The sequence below is a fragment of the Mustela lutreola genome, chromosome 11 (assembly GCF_030435805.1).
Source record: "Mustela lutreola isolate mMusLut2 chromosome 11, mMusLut2.pri, whole genome shotgun sequence".
NCBI classification, from domain to species: domain Eukaryota; kingdom Metazoa; phylum Chordata; class Mammalia; order Carnivora; family Mustelidae; genus Mustela; species Mustela lutreola.
In genome coordinates, this window is record NC_081300.1 from 95,508,712 (window position 1) to 95,526,196 (window position 17,485).

At 45.9% G+C, this 17,485-nt stretch overlaps 1 protein-coding gene across 1 annotated transcript in view; it reads left to right on the forward strand.

Annotated features, from left to right (window-relative positions):
* Window positions 1-17,485, forward strand: part of CFAP251 (cilia and flagella associated protein 251) — a gene marked incomplete at its 5' end in the record, with an annotated part of 63,257 nt that overhangs the window by 16,842 nt on the left and 28,930 nt on the right. The window contains 9 exons of the mRNA XM_059138990.1: window positions 274-351; window positions 2,184-2,234; window positions 4,524-4,738; window positions 7,098-7,292; window positions 8,035-8,285; window positions 8,626-8,777; window positions 9,901-10,074; window positions 11,262-11,446; window positions 16,866-16,980. Of these exons, the coding sequence (XP_058994973.1) occupies window positions 274-351; window positions 2,184-2,234; window positions 4,524-4,738; window positions 7,098-7,292; window positions 8,035-8,285; window positions 8,626-8,777; window positions 9,901-10,074; window positions 11,262-11,446; window positions 16,866-16,980 (1,416 nt within the window). The remainder of the gene's footprint in view (window positions 1-273; window positions 352-2,183; window positions 2,235-4,523; window positions 4,739-7,097; window positions 7,293-8,034; window positions 8,286-8,625; window positions 8,778-9,900; window positions 10,075-11,261; window positions 11,447-16,865; window positions 16,981-17,485) is intronic.

A 17,485-nucleotide genomic window follows, 5' to 3' on the forward strand; every position in this document is an offset into this window, starting at 1 on the left:
GGACACAGAGTAAAGGTTATTAGTGAATATTGTGCTACTTTTGCTTGTTCCAATGAATTATAATAAATAAGACTAAATAAGAAAGGGAACACATTTGAGACCATTAATTTTAACACTCAGTGTTTAAATTCTATTCCTTTTGCTTACAAAATGCTGTTGTCTTTTCTGTTTTATATTCCTACTCAGCTATTATTTATTTTTAACATTTAGCTTAGCCAGAGAGAAACAGAAAATTTATTGTAATATAATATATTTCTGTACCTTATATTTCAGAACTATCTTACTTTTAATCCAGCAAATAATAAAGAATTGGTGAGCAACAGTAAAACACAGGCAATATATTATTTGTGGGTAAGTAGAAATATTTTGATTTGTCTTAAATGTAGGGACAAGTATGTGTTCATTCCCTGAGTACAGATGTTTTGGCAATGTAACAGTACAGTATCTACTTAGAAGCAATAAATATGTATTAAAATGCTTTGATTTAATTATAACATTTACTTTAGACTCATTGGAAACTAGTGTATTAAATCAGAAGCAGATAATTTAAATTTCATTTAATTTTTTAAAGTATTTATTTGAATGTATTTAACAGGTTTAAAAAAATACAGGGTTTTTCAAGACCTTGGTTTTTACCCCCTTTTAGAAAGGAATTAGCAAACAGATCAGCAATGTATATACTGACATAGGGCAGAATCGTGAGATTAAAAAAACATCAAAGTTAAACATAAAATTACCACATGACCCAGCAATTCCTGAATCCAAAAGAATTTTTTTTTTTAAGATTTTATTTATTTATTTGACAGAGAGAAATCACAAGTAGGTGGAGAGGCAGGTAGAGAGAGAAAGAGGGAAGCAGGCTCCCTGCTGAGCAGAGAGCCCGATGCGGGACTCAATCCCAGGACCCTGAGATCATGACCTGAGCCGAAGGCAGCGGCCTAACCCACTGAGCCACCCAGGCGCCCTTGAATCCAAAAGAATTTAAAAAGGCACTCAGACAAATACAAACATACAAACGTTCATAGCAGCAGTATGATTGTCAGTGACCAAAAGCAAACCACATGTCCATCAGCTAGTGAATGCATGAACAAAATGTGGTCCGTCTGTACAACGGACTATGACTTGGCCATAAAAAGGAACAAGGCACTGACACCCACTACAACATGAATGAACCGCATATACATCATGATAAAGGAAAGAAGCCAGACACAACAAACCATGTGCTATATGAGTCCATTGATGTGAAATGTCCGGAAGAGGGGAATCCATTAAGACAAGTGCAGAATGGTGGTGGTTGGGGCTAGGGGAGGGGCATGCATTATGGCTTAATGGAGAGGGGGGCTTCCTTTTGGGGTGATGAAAATGTCCTGAACCAGATGGAGAGGATGGTGCCCAGCATTGTTAGTGTACTAGATGTCCCTGAATTGTACACTTTAAAATGACGAATGGTTGGAATTCCTGGCTGGCTCAGTCAGCGGAGCACGTGGCTCTTGATCTTAGAGTTGTTTGGTGTAGAGATTACTTCAAAATAAAATCGTTATTTATTTATAAGATTTTATTTATTTATTTGACAGAGATCACAAGTAGTCACAAGAGGCAGAGGGGGAAGCAGGTTCCCTGCTTAGCAGGGAACCCAATGTGGGGCTCGATCCCAGGACTCTGGGGTCATGACCTCAGCCAAAGGCAGAGGCTTAACCCACTGAGCCACCCAGGCGCCCCTCAAAATAAAATCTTTATGATTAATTTAATTTAAATTTTAAAAACATTTAAAGCATAAAATCTTTAAAAAATCATAAAATGATTAATGGCTAATTCTATGTTATGTGAATTTTACCTCAATTAAAAATGCAAAACAAAAACACTGATTTCAATCACCAATTTTCAGTGCTAGTTGTTTCTTCCAGGACTTATTGCAGCTTTAATGCCATATAAATATAGCATTCAGATTTTCATTTACTACCATTTAAAGTCACAATCGTTTGTGGCATTTTTTTTTAACGTATTTGCTTTTCTTTCAGAATGTTTTCAGATGTTCCTTGAGGCAGCAGGTTCTCTTATCTGTAGAGGTTGCAAAGCTCTGGCCCTGTTTAGATGCATTTCTTTTGATTTTGTGGTTATAGTAGTTCTTTCTTTTAGAAACCAGGTCTTTTTGTAGTAGTGATTATTTTTTCTGTTCCCCTCAGTGTGAAGAGGGAGATCTACTTGCTCACAGTGCCCCACGTTTAACAGAAAAAGTGAGTATGCCTCCCGCATTTTTATGTGTCAGATGTTGTGGAGAGTAAATATGTGTAAGCTTATTCACTCCGGGCTACCCTTTGTATGTCTTGATATTACACCGTGGGGAAATGATTTGACATTTTTACTTGGGTCCTTTACCATATTGAATCGTCAGCTGAAAATAATGGAAACATTATTCAAAATAAAATATTATGGAAAAGAAATTTGACTACTCTGAGAAAATACCCAAAAAAGTGATGGCTTTACCAATGTATGTGTTCATAGGACAAAGAATGAAAAATTATTTGGGAGTGATATAATAAATAGTCGAATGTGAGTGGCTCCTTTTTAGGCTACCCAGTTTTCAGAATAATAAACGTGATCTTGGCTATTTAGACGTTTCAGAGCCAGTCGAAAGGCGGTGCAGCAGGTGTTGGAGGAAACAGGTATCTTGCCTGCCGGCTCGCCTGGGGCCATAATCATATCTGAGGTGGGCCTCGGGTCCCGTCTCCTGCCACAATTTCTGCGTTTGACACCCATGTAATCTGCCCTAAGTCAGCACCTTATGGTGTTTCTTCTGCTTCCTTTCTTCACTCTTATTACGATTTACAGAAATTTATTTTTAAGAGGGAATGCCAAAAAAAAAAAAAAGTTGAGATAGATGAATACAAAGAGAAATGATTCTGTCCAAACCTCTTTTTCACAAATCAAAGTTATCAAACAATAAAGTTCAATTCTCATTATGCGTGGCAGTTCCATTTCACAAAGTCTCTGCACACCTCAGGGAATACTAAGTCATCGGTCCTAGGAGAAGTACAAGATTGGGTTCCTGCCAGCCTCGGGTCACAACAGTTTCACCCACAGATAGATACAGAACCTTGTATTACGTGTATTTTCGTTTGAAGACACCGTATTTAATACACAATGTTGATGTGTTAGTGCTCACAGCCAGCAGCTCTGGAACTCATATCTGAATGACATTTATCTAACTCAGGTATGTGCTCTGGAAGGCACATCACTAGACTGCCTTTCAGTACCGTGTTTGGCATTAAATATTGCCCTCACTAACAAAAAGCACCTCAAAAACATGAACAACGTGGCGCTAAGCAGACCCTGGAAAGGACTCTTGTTTACAGCTTGAAAGCTGGAAGAAGACGGCAGAGCATGTCCTCACTGGACCTCAGCTGGGGACGTGCGCATAGGGAGAGTCAAATTTTTGCCACTCCGCATATGCACACATCTGCAAACAATCATGAAGGGGCCACAAGGGTTGATTTTGGGGTTATAAATAAATTTTTTAAAGATTTTATTATTTATTTAACAGAGACAGAGATCACAAGTAGGCAGAGAGGCTGGCGGTTGGGGAGAGCAGGCTCTCTGCTAAGCAGAGAGCCCGATGCGGGGCTCAATCCCAGGACCCTCAGATCATGACCTGAGCTGAAGGCAGAGGCTTAACCCACTGAGCCACCCAGGTGCCCCATGGGGTTATAAATAATTTTTTGTGAGTAGGTGAGTTTGCAAATACAGAACCCACAAGCCATGAAAATGCCTTGTATGGAAGCAGATGCCCTCCCTTGACTAGTTATTGTTTTCCTGACCCTCCTGTGTTCTAGGCAGAAGAGGTGAGCCCTAGGGTCCTCTCCGTGTCATTAGAGAAGGGGGCAGCAAACTTGTTGTACCCGTGACAAATGAAGACATTTCTTTGACTGATTCATTCACTGAACATTCACTGCAGGACTCCACTCACCACTCTGGGTTCTTTCTATACTTCGTCTCCAAGACAGTGCCTAAGAAAGATGGCCCTCATGCCTTATTTTATGTAGCACAAATTTCTTGAGGTGTCAGGGGCATGTCTGTGTACAGTACTTAATTTCTACTGATGGGAAAATAGTTTATGGGAAAAGTTTATAGTTATAAGACTGGGATAATTATTTTGTGATATCTTACAACCGGACATGCTTTTGCACAAGGCAGGGACATTAGTTTCTTTTATCAGTCTCTGAAACCTCGGTAAGAGAAGTTCAGCAGGTATAAACAACTGGTTAAACACTTTTTCATTTGCTTTAAGCAGACAGTTTAATGAACCCCGTACACAGCCCTTCACTCGCTCCTAGCACACCTTCAGAGGTTCAGAATGGCCTGCACCGTGGCAATCCACGGGGGAGAGATTTCTTAGCGATTGGTTTTTCTAATTGTATCTTTTTCCTACTGTAAATCAATGTAATATTACAAAATAGACCCTATTGACAAATGCTTTGTTTTACATGTATACCAACGTAACTTATAATCTGTCTTCTGAAATGCAGACCTTCAACAAGCTCGTGGGAAAATTTAGCCAGTCAGTCTTTCATTTGAATTTAACACAAATACTTTCCGCAACAATGGAAGGGAAGCTGGTTGTCTGGGACATCCACCGCCCAACGTCGTCTGCCTCCGCCTCTGCGGGCTTCCCTCAAATCAAACCTTGTAAACTGGTTCATTTGCAGAAAGAGGGCCTCACTGTGCTCACTACAGTGGATCGGTAATTAACTTAATTAAAAAGCAGCTATCAGTGATTACCAAAGTATGTTAAAACCTTTTTGGATGTACACACATATTTTGTATATGCAGAGAATATTTCTGGGGAAATTCCTTATTAACTGGGAATGTTTGGTATCTCTGAGGAAAAGACCAGAGAAGTGGGAGCAAGGGTGGGGGTGGTTTCCCCTCTTCTCATGATCTCATTTGTACTAATTGGTTTGCTTTTTTAAAAAAAATCATGGCCATGTATTACTTTTAAAAAATCCCTTTGTGTTGGTGAAACAAAAACTGTTTTTTTTCCTTTCACACTAATTACAGTCATTTTCACCCTAAATATTACATACTTTAGTTTTAAGAAAATAACATAAATAGCTATATTGTTTTTTTCTTTTTAAAGATTTTATTTATTTATTTGACAGAGATCACAAGTAGGCAGGGAGGCAGGCAGAGAGAGAGAGAGAGGGAAGCAGGCTCCCTGCCAAGCAGAGAGCCTGATGTGGGACTCGATCCCAGGACCCTGAGATCCTGACCTGAGCTGAAGGCAGAGACTTAACCCACTGAGCCACCCAGGTGCCCCGTATTGTTTTTTCTAATTACAAAATAACACCCATTATGAAAAGGTGAAATACAACAGGACTTTAAAAGCTCGCTGGCTGGAGAGACTATGGGAGCTCAGAGAGTGTCATTAAAAGCCTTAGTCTCAGGGCGCCTGGGTGGCTCAGTGGGTTGAGCCGCTGCCTTTGGCTCAGGTCATGATCTCAGGGTCCTGGGATCGAGTCCTGCATCGGGCTCTCTGCTCAGCGGGGAGCCTGCTTTCCTCTCTCTCTCTGCCTGCCTCTCCATCTACTTGTGATTTCTCTCTGTCAAATAAATAAACAAAATCTTTAAAAAAAAAAAAAAAAGCCTTAGTCTCAGACAGAAAGGGGTTCAATTTCCAGACGTATCCCTTCCTTGCTGAACGACTCGGGGCAAGGAACTTAACTTGGCTGAGCCTCCATTTTTCCACCTGCAAAACAGGCATGACAACCCTCTCCCTCAGAGTGATTTTATGAGAATTTTTGTGAGATAAGCCACGTAAAACTCTAGTACCTTGTCTGGCACAGAGGAGCTCTAAATGAAAATGGTCGTTATCTGGATGCTTGAGAAGTTCCCCACAGGGACGGAGGACTCTGCCTCATGATAGGGACCGTGCACACGTGGTCAGAGTCACTGTGCCATCTGCTTTCCCAAAGCCCTGCTTTCCTTTTCATTTCTTTTAATCCAGAGAGCAGTGAGGTCCTGGCACGTCTTTACAAAGAGAAATGCAAATTGTCCTCACTCAGGGTTGCGGAAAAGACGATAGTAGAATTGCAGCTGATGATGAATCAGCCTTTAATTAGTTAGGGGGCTAGGGCCCAGGGAAGACCAGGCCTGGGTTCCCCTCTTTCCATGGTAAATAAAACCCAACCAGGACCGGGGGGCCCACCAAGATCTTGAAAACACTTGGCCTGTTTTGCCATTTCTTTCCAGCAGAGGGCAGTGAACGATGTTCTCGCCAATTACTCTGCCCACCTGCCTCGCTTATTAATCAGAAACTGCATTTAATCACTTTGCATCTATAAGAGGAAATTCATTCCCCATCCTGTCCCCCCCACTGTGATTAGACTTATGCCAGAAGCTTTAAAAAAAAAAAAAAAAGAAAAAGCCCATTTGGGATAGATCTGAGGACTGGAAATAAAAGCCATTTTGTCACGCGACACTGCCTTTGGCTGTGACGACCGGACAGGGTTTTATATGGCTCTGACAGCAGTGCCCTCCCGTAACGCGGCTTGTGTGCTTTTGCCAAGCTGTGTGATTTCAGAGGGCTGGTGGACGGACTCTGGTGTCCTCTGTGGTCTCGTGGCAGAGAATGTCAGTCACCGCCCACTGCCACTGCCCTTGGCTGATGTAGGAGGGCGGGGCGAAGAGAGAGGAGCATGTGCTTTGCATTGGGTACACCTGGATCCCCGCACAGTCTAGCCATGGGGCCTGATGGGGCTGCCGTGTGGAAGTCGGTCCCCGGCGGTATTTGGGACATACTTCTGCTGAAAGATTACTGCTTGCTTCACTGAAATTCAAATTTCACTTGGCGTCCTGCATTTTTTATTTGCTAAATCTGGCAAACCACCCCCCCCACCTGGGGCCTTGAGCAAATTTCTCAACTTCTCAGAGGCTTCGTTTCCCAGATGTAAAGTGAAACAACAATAAAATCAACCTTGTAGGACAATATTATAGTGAAATTTTTACAACACCTGGAGTGCAGAGCCGGACACAAAATTATCTGTTCAGTACCTGGTAGTTACTACTGTTCCTTCCCAGACAGATGTTTTTCTCCATTTCAGCTATATCGTCACAGGTGATATTAGAGGTAACATTAAGTTCTACGATCGGACCCTGTCCATTGTTAACTGGTACAGCAACTTCAAACTGAGCTCCATAAGGACCCTGTCGTTTTCCAAGACCCCAGCAGCTCCCCCCACCGAAAAATCAAACTATCCTCCAGACTGCACTCTAAAAGGTGACCTTTTTATTGTAAGGTAGGTTGTTAATGAATCTAGAACGTTGAATGGCCAAGAAATGATTGCTGCCCTCTCTGTCGGTTGGCACGCAGTGGAATGGCCACCTTGCTCCCGGGACACGGGACAGAGCGGGATTTCCTCTTCGGTCCTTCTCGGGGGCCCGCAGGTGGATCTCCGCAGCTGATTAGAATCACCGTTCAGTCATTTTTTAAAAATGAAGCATTCTATGCGTATTAAGGATCTTTAGCGACTGGAAACTGGAAAGGGCTTTTATCCCTGAGCTGCAGTCTCTGTTGTGTTTGAAGGCCTTTGCAGGAGCTTGGTATCTTCTCCCGAAGCCGAGTTTGTCCTAGTGCTGCGGTTAAAGGCATTTGATAATTAATAGCCATAACATTTCAAGACTGAATTATCTGCGAGTTTGCTTAATTACCCTTGCAGCATTTGCAGGCACATCTGTATGTGTGCACCACACTCCATATTTGCATACACAAATGAATATTTGCATGTGCAGATTAGCTAATTGTACAACTGACTGTCCATCTGCATACTTAACGACTGCATTTACATGTAGAAATGTGGGCTTTTTCCCTTGCAAATGGAGGCTGTTGGGTATTGGTAGTATATTTTTGGAGACGCTGGGTTAATAATGTCACTAAATTGCAGACGACAGAGGCGTTTCGTGTGCAATTAGAAGCAGAATAGCCTCCGTGCCCCATGCGCCGCAAACACTGATACTGTCGGGTCCCTTCTTGGCAAACAGGAATCTTATCATTGGAACGTCGGATGCGACAGTGTACCACTTAACGGCAGATGGGACCAAACTTGAGAAGTTATTCGTGGAGCCCAAGGATGCCATTTGTGCCATCTCCTGCCACCCATACCAGCCCCTCATCGCCATTGGCAGTTTCTGTGGGATGATCAAAGTGTGGGATTATGAGGAGAAAAAGTACCTTTTCAGCAGGGTCTTTGAGAAGGGGCTGGGCGTCCAGAGTCTAACCTACAATCCTGAAGGTATTTTCATTATATCGGCCTATCTTGGGCTCCAAGTCAAAAACAGACCCAGATGGCTGTGCCCTTGGCTGTGACAGCTTCCAGGAAGCTTACTTTGGCCACGCTCCCCCCAGCAGGCTAGATGAGACGCCTTGTCCTGGACCCTGCGGCTCTTGGTGCCTAGTTAGTGTCTGAACACTCACCCCAGAGCCCCATGCTTTTCCGTTTCTCTCCGGGGGTCCTGGTCTGTCACGTTCATTACTGTCTTCTCAGCTCCTAGAGCACAGCCTGGCCTGGAGTCGGTGTTTTTTGAAGGAATGAAGTCCCTTTTCCAGCATTGTACTCTGGCTTGTGATTTCAGGAGCCCTTCTTGGAGCTGGCTTCACAGAGGGGACAGTTTACATTCTTGATGCAATGTCCTTAGAAAACCAAATCCCAGAGCCTTTCAAATATTCCAGAACCAGCGTGACTCATATCAGCTTCTCCCATGACTCCCAGTACATGGCGACTGCTGTAAGTGTTTCCACTGGGAACTGTCCAGGGAATCTAGCAACCTTGTTACCACCAAAAGGGAGAGAGGGCATGGGGGGGGGGGTGCGGGCGAGGGGGGGGTGCTAATGGATTCGGGGTTCTTTTTGGGTCGTGAACATGCTCTAAAATTGTGGTGGTGAGATCTGTGAATACACTGAAAACCACAGAGTCATACACTTTAAAGGTGTGAACTGTGTGCGGTGTGAACTCTATCTCCACAAGGCCTCTATAGAGAGAGGAGGGACTGTCGCTCGAAAGGAGCCTAGGCCTCAGGACGCGCAGGCGGGGATTCTGCCATCCTGACAGCTCATGTCGGTGTGTTGGTTTCCGGACCCCTTCCTCGGCGTCCCCTTCTTTCATCTTTCTCTTTGATTTTTGACAAGATGACATTCTCATGTATCTCAAAGCACCATCTTCCCCCGGTGTTTTGGATTCCGTTCCTTCCCTCTATGAATAGGGCTCTTAAGCTCAGTAAAGATTTTCTGAGACCTTTAGCCTCTCTCTTCCTGCCAGCTCTCCTGGTCTGCCATGCGCTCGTCCTGCCTTGATGTTGGGTGAGGGGGAAGAGCCACCGCTGCTTGCCACGTCACTGCTGCGCCCCCACCCCTGCCTGTGTGCCCGGCCTCTACCCTGGTCTTTGTGCTCCAAACCTTCATAGGCCGGCCGCCGAGCCTCCGGGCCCCTGCAGCTCCCAAGTTAGGTGTCCCTTTCCCTTTAGGCTGGTCTTGCGCACACCCCCAACTCACTCTCAGCCATGGAAATCATACCTTTTTCATTTTGCGTGGCTGGATACAGAGAAGGGAGGACGAAAGCAAAAAGAGTCAGGGTTTCAGTTTTCCACACAGAATGAGGTGGGGACCGGAAAGAAGGCCCCGGTGTCAGGCGGATGCTTTCTAACCCCCCCCTTACCTTTGTGGCTTATCTACTTTTAACCTGAGTTTTCCCATCTATAAAATGGGTGTGATTTTATTACTTGCTCAGACAGACTAAAATCTCCTTTTGGATAAAATGCCCTAAAGGCAGCATTAATATGGAAAACATGGTGATGATTTTTAAGTTACAAAACTGAAAAAGGAATAACTTCTGCTCTTTGGCTCCAATTCAGGACGTGTATTTTACTGTGGCCGTTTACATGGTGGTAGTCAGAAACGGACACCGGGTCTGGGAATACCTGGCAAGGCTTCGTTCTCATCGCAAAAGCATCCGCAGTCTCCTGTTTGGGGTTCATCTGGACAGCAACGAGCCGAGGCTGCTGAGCCTCGGGAGGGACAGGCTCTTGGTGAGCTGTTCAATGTCCGTTTACCTCACCCCTGTGAGATTGGGTCCCTGGCATCTGGCCTAGAACCAGGCCCCCAGTCTGGGTCCTTGTTGGAGAAAATGAATGTACAGTGAGGTAGCATAAAGCTCTCTGAGTCGACACTTGTTCTCAAGGATGCGCGAAAGCAGTACTCCTTACAGTAGAAACTACGCTTGGCATTTTGATTTTGGTTCTTGTCCCGGGCTCGTGATCTGTGGTCCCTTCCTCTGGTGTGATGGTGAGCAGCGGCCACAGCTCCCCGTCGGCCGTGCGACCATGAGGGTGAACAGCCAGCACACCGGCCACCAGCTGTACCCACACAGCCAAGCCGTTCTGTCAAGCTTGGGACAGAGTTCAATCAATTACATGGGGTAGTCAACACTTTATTATAAAACAGGCTTTGTGGTAGGTGATTTTGCTCAACTGTAGGCTCACTTCGGTGTTCTGAGCACAATTAGGGTGGGCCAGGTCAGGCTGTGGGGGTTGGTAGGGGAGGCATATTAAGTGCATTTTTGTCTATGACCGTTTCAACTTAAAACAGTTTATTGGAACGTAACCCCACCCCGAGTCAAGGAAGATCTGTATCTGTGCATCTAAACTTTGTTCCTCGCTCCTTCCCTTTCTTCCATTCCCTTCTCTCCTTTACTGGCCGTCCAGTCATCCATTCGTTATGGTCTGGCCACCAAAACCTGCCGGTGGATGAAATTCGGCAAGCTACCGATTTATGACTGTCAAGTATAGAGATTAGGTATGAATGTATTCCTATCCTTGAAGAGTTCCCGAGATAATGGTAAGGGAGACGGTAGGACACAACTGTGAGAGTTCAGATTTTGGGGTCCGTTGGACCTAAATTTGAATTCTCATCCTACCACTTCTTAGCTATGTGACCTTGAGCAACCCACCGAACCTCTATGAACCTCTGCTTTCTAACCCGTAAAATGGGCACAACAGTATGACTTGGCAGGGGAGTCCGGAGGGGTAAGTAGCATTGTGTTTTTAGAGCAGCTCATTGTCTTTGCTCATAAGGAATGCTCATCAGGGCAGCCTGTTAGGAGTGAGGGTCTAGGCAAGTCTTCTCTTAGGGGGACCAGTACTGTCCCCCAGAACAGGACTGTTGACTGCCTTCTTTGGCTCAAGCCTCATGTGTGTCTATCTGGCCTCCTCTGCAGATTGAATATAATCTTCTTAAGAGCTGCAGAGACAACCTGGAGATCTTGGACATTCACCGCACCGACCAGGGCAACTATCCCACCTGTATGGTCTGGTACCCACCGCTCACCAAGGAGCTCTTCCTGCTCATTTGCAACAGCGGCTACAAAGTGAAACTTTTTAATTCTACCACCAAAATGTGCCGGTAAGTGCTAACAGCTTCCCGCTGGCGTGACGCCTCCCTCAGTTTCTCCATCCCCATCTTCTCTAAGTCCCGGCTTACAGACCCATGAGCAGCTTGGCTGCCTTTACTATCTCTCACTACCCAGGGGAGGAAACTGAGGTGCAGAAGAGTTGAGTAAGTCTCACCCAGGGTCCCGTGGCTGGGAAGTCGCCAGAAGCAGGATATGAATCCAGAGCCCTTGCCTCTGAGCCCAGCCCTGCACGGAGATGAGGGAGCCAGAGCTCCGGGCCCGAGACCCAGGGAAGGACCCCGCAAAGTCGCTGATGCCTTATAAACTCTCCTATTTTCTCCTCCTGCGTTAAAAACATCTTTTCACTTGAATAGTATCAATTGTGCGATTTAAAAAAAAGATTTTATTATTTTTTTGAAGTGATTTCTATACCCACTGTGGGGCTCAAACTGACCCTGAGATCAGGAATCACAGGCGCTCCTCACTGAGCCACCAGGGGCCCGTCATTGTGCGATTTGCCTTACTCTTGCTTCCTAGGGGCGTTTTTAAGTTTACCTGATGGCATTCGTGTGCTCACTCAGTGTTTACCCAGACCCTACCTGAGCCAGGTTCTGTCCGAGGTGCTGAAGGTAGGGATGCCGACAGCCGTGCTCCTGCCGCCCCGGCATTGGCATCTTGGTAGGGGAGTGGAGTTTGTGGGAGAGCCTGGGCTGGAGGTCCACATTTGAGGTCGGGAGCACATGGTGCTTTAGAGCCATGAGACGAGAGAAGATTCTAGAGGGGACGAGCATATAGAGGAGGGGCCAAAGGACTGACCCCAGGGCATCCAAAGCTGCTCATCTCAGAGCAGCAGCTCCTCCATCTTGAAGTAGGTCAACATCTGTGGTTGGCCCATGTGCTGCTAGGCCCGGGGCTCCCTAGGTTTGATCCTCGTGACAGATACAGATCATGGTGCATCACCTCTGCACCAGGCTCCACATTAATCTTCAACAACTCTCCCGCTTCTCAAGTAATGTCCCACTGAGTTTCAGAGCAGTGACAGAGCTTGTGCTCAGGATGGGGTGGGACTCAACCCATGAGCCTAATTCTGACCCCGTCCTCTACTTGGCACTACTGGGCCCAGGTGCAGCCCTGGCCGTGGGCTCCTACCTAGTCAGCCCTAGAGGGCGTCCCTTTCCACCTGTGGTTTGGCTGCCTCGTGGGTATGGCCGGAAAGAACAGAGGTCCAGAGGCTAGAGCAACAGGTGAGAACCCATTAGGGACCTCACCTGAGAGAAGGAAGTGTGACGCCAACAGCAGCTGGCCCCGTGCTGGAGGAGAATCAGGGTTCTGGTCCTCAAAGGTCAGCATCACCCAAGATCATCAACATCATCATCTTCTTATTTAAACATTTGTTTCCAGAAGGATACAAGGAAAAATAATTGAGAAATGCCATGTCATGTGGCAGGCACAGGAGAGAAATTCAGCACCATTTTTTTAAGAAAATATCAAAACACTGGGAAGGAGACATTTGAAAGAAGTAGGTAGAAAGGATTTTAGGAAGATCTCAGAATCTTCGTACATCATCTTTAACGGACACAAACTTTTTGGAAATGGAATATCCCATGGATATGCAAGTCCTGAGTAAATCTGAGTTCATCTGCAGGTAGATTGGGGATGCTAACAGTTACTAAGCAGGGACTCCAAGCCACACAGTTTGGAATTTCTGCCACTGACAATGAATTGGAAATTAGCATAAGGGATATTTTCATTTTTGTTTTATTTTTTTTAAAAGATTTTATTTATTTATTTGAGAGAGACAGAGAGAGCAACAGAGCGCAGAGCAGAGAGAGAAGGGGAAGCAGGCTCCCCACTGAGCAGGAAGCCCAACACAGGGCTCGATCCCAGGACCCTGGGACCACGACCTGAGCCAAAGGCAGAGACTTAACCCACTAAGCCACCCAGTCGTCCCCATAAAGCATCTTTTAAGTGGTAGGAATAACAAGGCCTCATAACCACAGCTTAATTGGGAAGGAATTGTCTCTTCATGACAAATAAAAAGCAATTTTAAAATCCACTTAAAATATTGAGAACTTGAAAGGCAGTGAGCAGAAAAAAGCCAATAAACCTATGAGCAGATGTTCACTTGAGTATCAAAGATGCAGATGAAAACAAAACACCATTTTTTCACAAATCAGATTAGTGAAATAAAAATGACTGACAGGACACAGTGTTGGCAAAGGTATAAGCGGGTGGACAGTCCCACTGCCTGTTGGGGGGGACATGGAAACGCTCTTTGGGAGAGTGCTTTGTTTCCCTTTGCTAAATCGCATCCTGTCTTCTGATGTCTAGGAATGTAGCCCACAGAAGCCCTCACACAGTATGCCGAGACATAAGTAAAAGGATGTCTTGCTCGAAAATACTTTGAAAAATGGAAACAATCCAGATGTCCATTAATAGGGGATTAGTTAAATGATGACTCGTCACTGTGCTGAAACATGATGCTGCTTTGAGAAAAGAAAAAAAAAAGTATGCTGTCTGTGTAGTGACATGGAAATAGCTCCCAAGACACAATGTATTTTCCTATAAAGTTAGATTTCTATAATGTATTTACTTTTCACATAAAACTGTATATGTTAGAATATATAAAGGAAATTCTTGAGTCCCCGGGAACTCCAGGGTGTGGCAATGTGGGGGTCTGGGTAGATTATCAGGCTTTTGCATGTCTAAATGTCTGAAATGGTTTGCAAGGAGGATGTGACATATTTCAGTCAGAAGCAAAAGATATTAACTTTGCAAAATTGTCAGATAACGTTTAACAAATACGAGGTGACAGTTCCAGGGTCCTCCTATGTGCCAGAAATTGTTGTGAGTGCTTTATGTATATTAACCGACTTGCTGTTCACACGGTCTCGGGGTAGGCGTGTCATTGTCCCTATGTGCTGGCAAGGAACCCGAGGCACCAAGGCTGATTTTTAGTTTGATGTTTTCCCCCCTTTTTCTTATTTATGATTTAAATTAAGATGTAATTTACCTATCATAAAATTTACCCCTTTTCAGGGACTTTTATCATATTCACCAAGTTGTGTAACCATCACCACTATCTAATTTAAGAGCATTTCCACCACCCCAAAATAAGCCCATACCCATTGTTAAAATTTTTTAAAGGTTTTACTTATTTAGCCTCATACCCATGAGCAGTCATTCCCCATCCCTCCCTTCCCCCACTCCTGCCCCACCCCGGCAGCCGCCAAGCTATGTTCTGTCTCTGTGGATTTGTCTATTCTGGATAGTTCACATAAGTGGAACCGTGTAGCATGTGACTTTTTGTGTCCGGCTTCGTTCAAGATGCTTCAGAGCTCGTCCGTGCTACCGTTGTGTGTCAGTGTTTCCTTCCTTTTCTACGGCTGGTTCATATTTCATGGTATAAACCTACCCTATTTATCCATTCACCTGTTGTCGGACATTTGGGTCGTCTCTGTTCGGGGCTACTGTGAACATGCTTGTGTAGGTTTCCAAGCAGAGCCCTGTTTCATTTCTCTTGGGCAAAGACCTAGGAGCAGAATGTCCAGGTCACCTGGTAACTCTGTTTAACCATTTGAGGATCCGCCAGACTGTTTCCCAAAGCAATGCCACCAGGTATCATTCCCACCAGCAGTTTGTGGTGGTTGCACGTTCTCCGCAGCCTTGCCCCTACTCTTCGAGGGTCCGAGCTGGGATTCAAACCAGACTCTGCCCCTAGCCGTGCTCTCCCTACCTCTGTCTACTCGGTGATGCTTGGGGGAAGCCCTCGGACATCCCTACCCAGGGTGACCTGCAGCTAGCTGGTGCGTGGTCCCTCAGGTGGCCATTTAGCGTGTCTGACACCTTACCTAAGTCTCCATGTGTATGAACTTGATCGCGGATCACCAACCTGACGGCCCCCTGCCCGTGGCACTCTCACAGCTGGCCCCGGCCCCTTGCCCAGCTCACTGCCCTCCTCCTCCCGCTCCTGCCCCTTTATGTTTTCTTCACAACCCACTTCCCGCGGCCTTGTGCCACCTGTTTGCTGCCTGTTGTCTGCCTCTTCCATATTCTCTACCTTCCCAAATTACCACTGCAGACCCAGCTCGCACGTCTCCCTCCTCAGAGCAGTCTCGGGGCCCTGCACTCGCGCATTCCTACACCTCTCTCCTCACGGTGCTTCCAAGTGTTTGTCATCTCTTGTCAGGCTGTGAGCTCAGTGGCCGTGACTAAACCTCACTCACGGGTGTGTCCCGAGCCCCTCACATAGAGCCTGGCACAGGAGGGCCTTAAAAAAGACTGCTTAATGGATTTGCGCTTCATTTAGTCAGTGCACACGCCTGGGGTGTGTACTGTCCCCGCCAGACACGGGCTGGGCATGGGGGGCCCCAGGGAGAAAACCTATCTAAACAACAAGGGGCTTATCATATAAAAAGTTTGCAATAGCCACTGACCTCACATGGGAGAAGATCCAGCTCTCGTAGGTTATAAAGTGAATCTCGTGGGCCCTGATAAAAAGCAAAAAGGATTCATAATTAAGAGTTAAATAAAGCACGAGGCTCCTGGGTGGCTCAGTGGGTTAAAGCCTCTGCCTTCGGCTCAGACCATGGTCTCAGGGTCCTGGGATCGAGCCCCACATCGGGCCCTCTGCTCGGTGGGGAGCCTGCTTCCCACCACCCCCCCACTCCTGGTCTGCTTCTCTGCCTACTTGTGATCTCTCTCTGTCAAATAAAATCTTAAAAAAAAAAAAAAAAAAGAAGTTTAAGAATTAAACACAGCAGGACGCCTCCGAGACCTCAGAAGGTGCCTTTGGGAGCCAGGGGTCCTGAAGCTCCTGTCTGGGCTGCAGGTGATGTCCTGGAGCCTCGCCTGGGATCAGATTCCTAGCAGAGTCTGAGCTAAAGCAGCCTGACCATTGCCAGGGTATGATTCATCACAGTTATTTTCACAGACGGTGTTTTGGAAGTCTATGTGTTGCCCCTGGAGTCAGGTGCATGTATGTCAGGGGTCTGGAGCCGTGGGCGGCCCCTCATTCTGATCTCTCGGGCTGCCCCTGGGAGAGGGGTGTCTCCCTACACCCCGCCAACGCGTGCCACTTCCTCAATGTGTTTTCCCCGTCCCTTGTTCCTATACACGTTTTCGAGGCATAATGTTCCCTTCACTCAGCTGTCAAGGAGGCAAGTCAGAGCCTCCACCACGGAAAGCATTCTTCACAATCAGACTTTCCCTGGAGCATTTACTGTTTGGAGCTGTTGCCCCTCATTTATGGCGGCTGTTAGCAGCGGCTGAGAGAGAGGTTCTTTGCTGAGTGACAGGACAGGAAATTGGGAATGCAAAACGTGTGCGGTCTCATGAAAGGTAGCTAGTCAGGGAGCTTACGTTCAGATTTGTGGAATTTTAAAAAAAAAAAAAAGTGTTTCTTTTTTTTTTTTTTTTTTCCTCATGCAGAAAGACGCTTCTCGGGCCGGTTTTTGGTTCTCCCATTGAGCAGATACAAATCCTCCCGGTGAAAAGCACCTTGGAACTGCAGAAACGCTACATGGTGTTTATTAACAGGGACAAGGTATCAGCCCTTGGCTCTCTGCCTCCGGGAGACGTCTCTGTGTGGTTTGGGTAGCAGTCCGCCCCGACGAGGATCACACTCCAGGATGCCAGAGGTCATAGCCTAGCTATGACCTATTTCCTCCTGGTCCACAGTGATCCTGAAAATTGCCATTAAACGAGTGAAAATTGGGTCTTAGGAAGCATTTCTGAGCAGAGTTACTGCATTTTCTATACTCCCATGAAGACACCGGGTCACCAAAGGATTTTTTTTCTTTCCGATTTATTGACATGGAAAAATCTCATAAAGACGTGCAAACTAGCTACACTTGGTTCTACGTTTAATAAATAATCTGTTGAAAAGCATAAAATCATAGGATTCTAGAACTCTCCTGGAAAACTTTGGACATCTGACCAGGAAGACCAGTAAAAGTTTCCTTCCTGTGTTGCTACCACAACCTGGCATCTCTCCTGAGGGACGACCCCACAGGGGTGTGTGTGTGTGTGTGAACCCCCAACCCTATGAA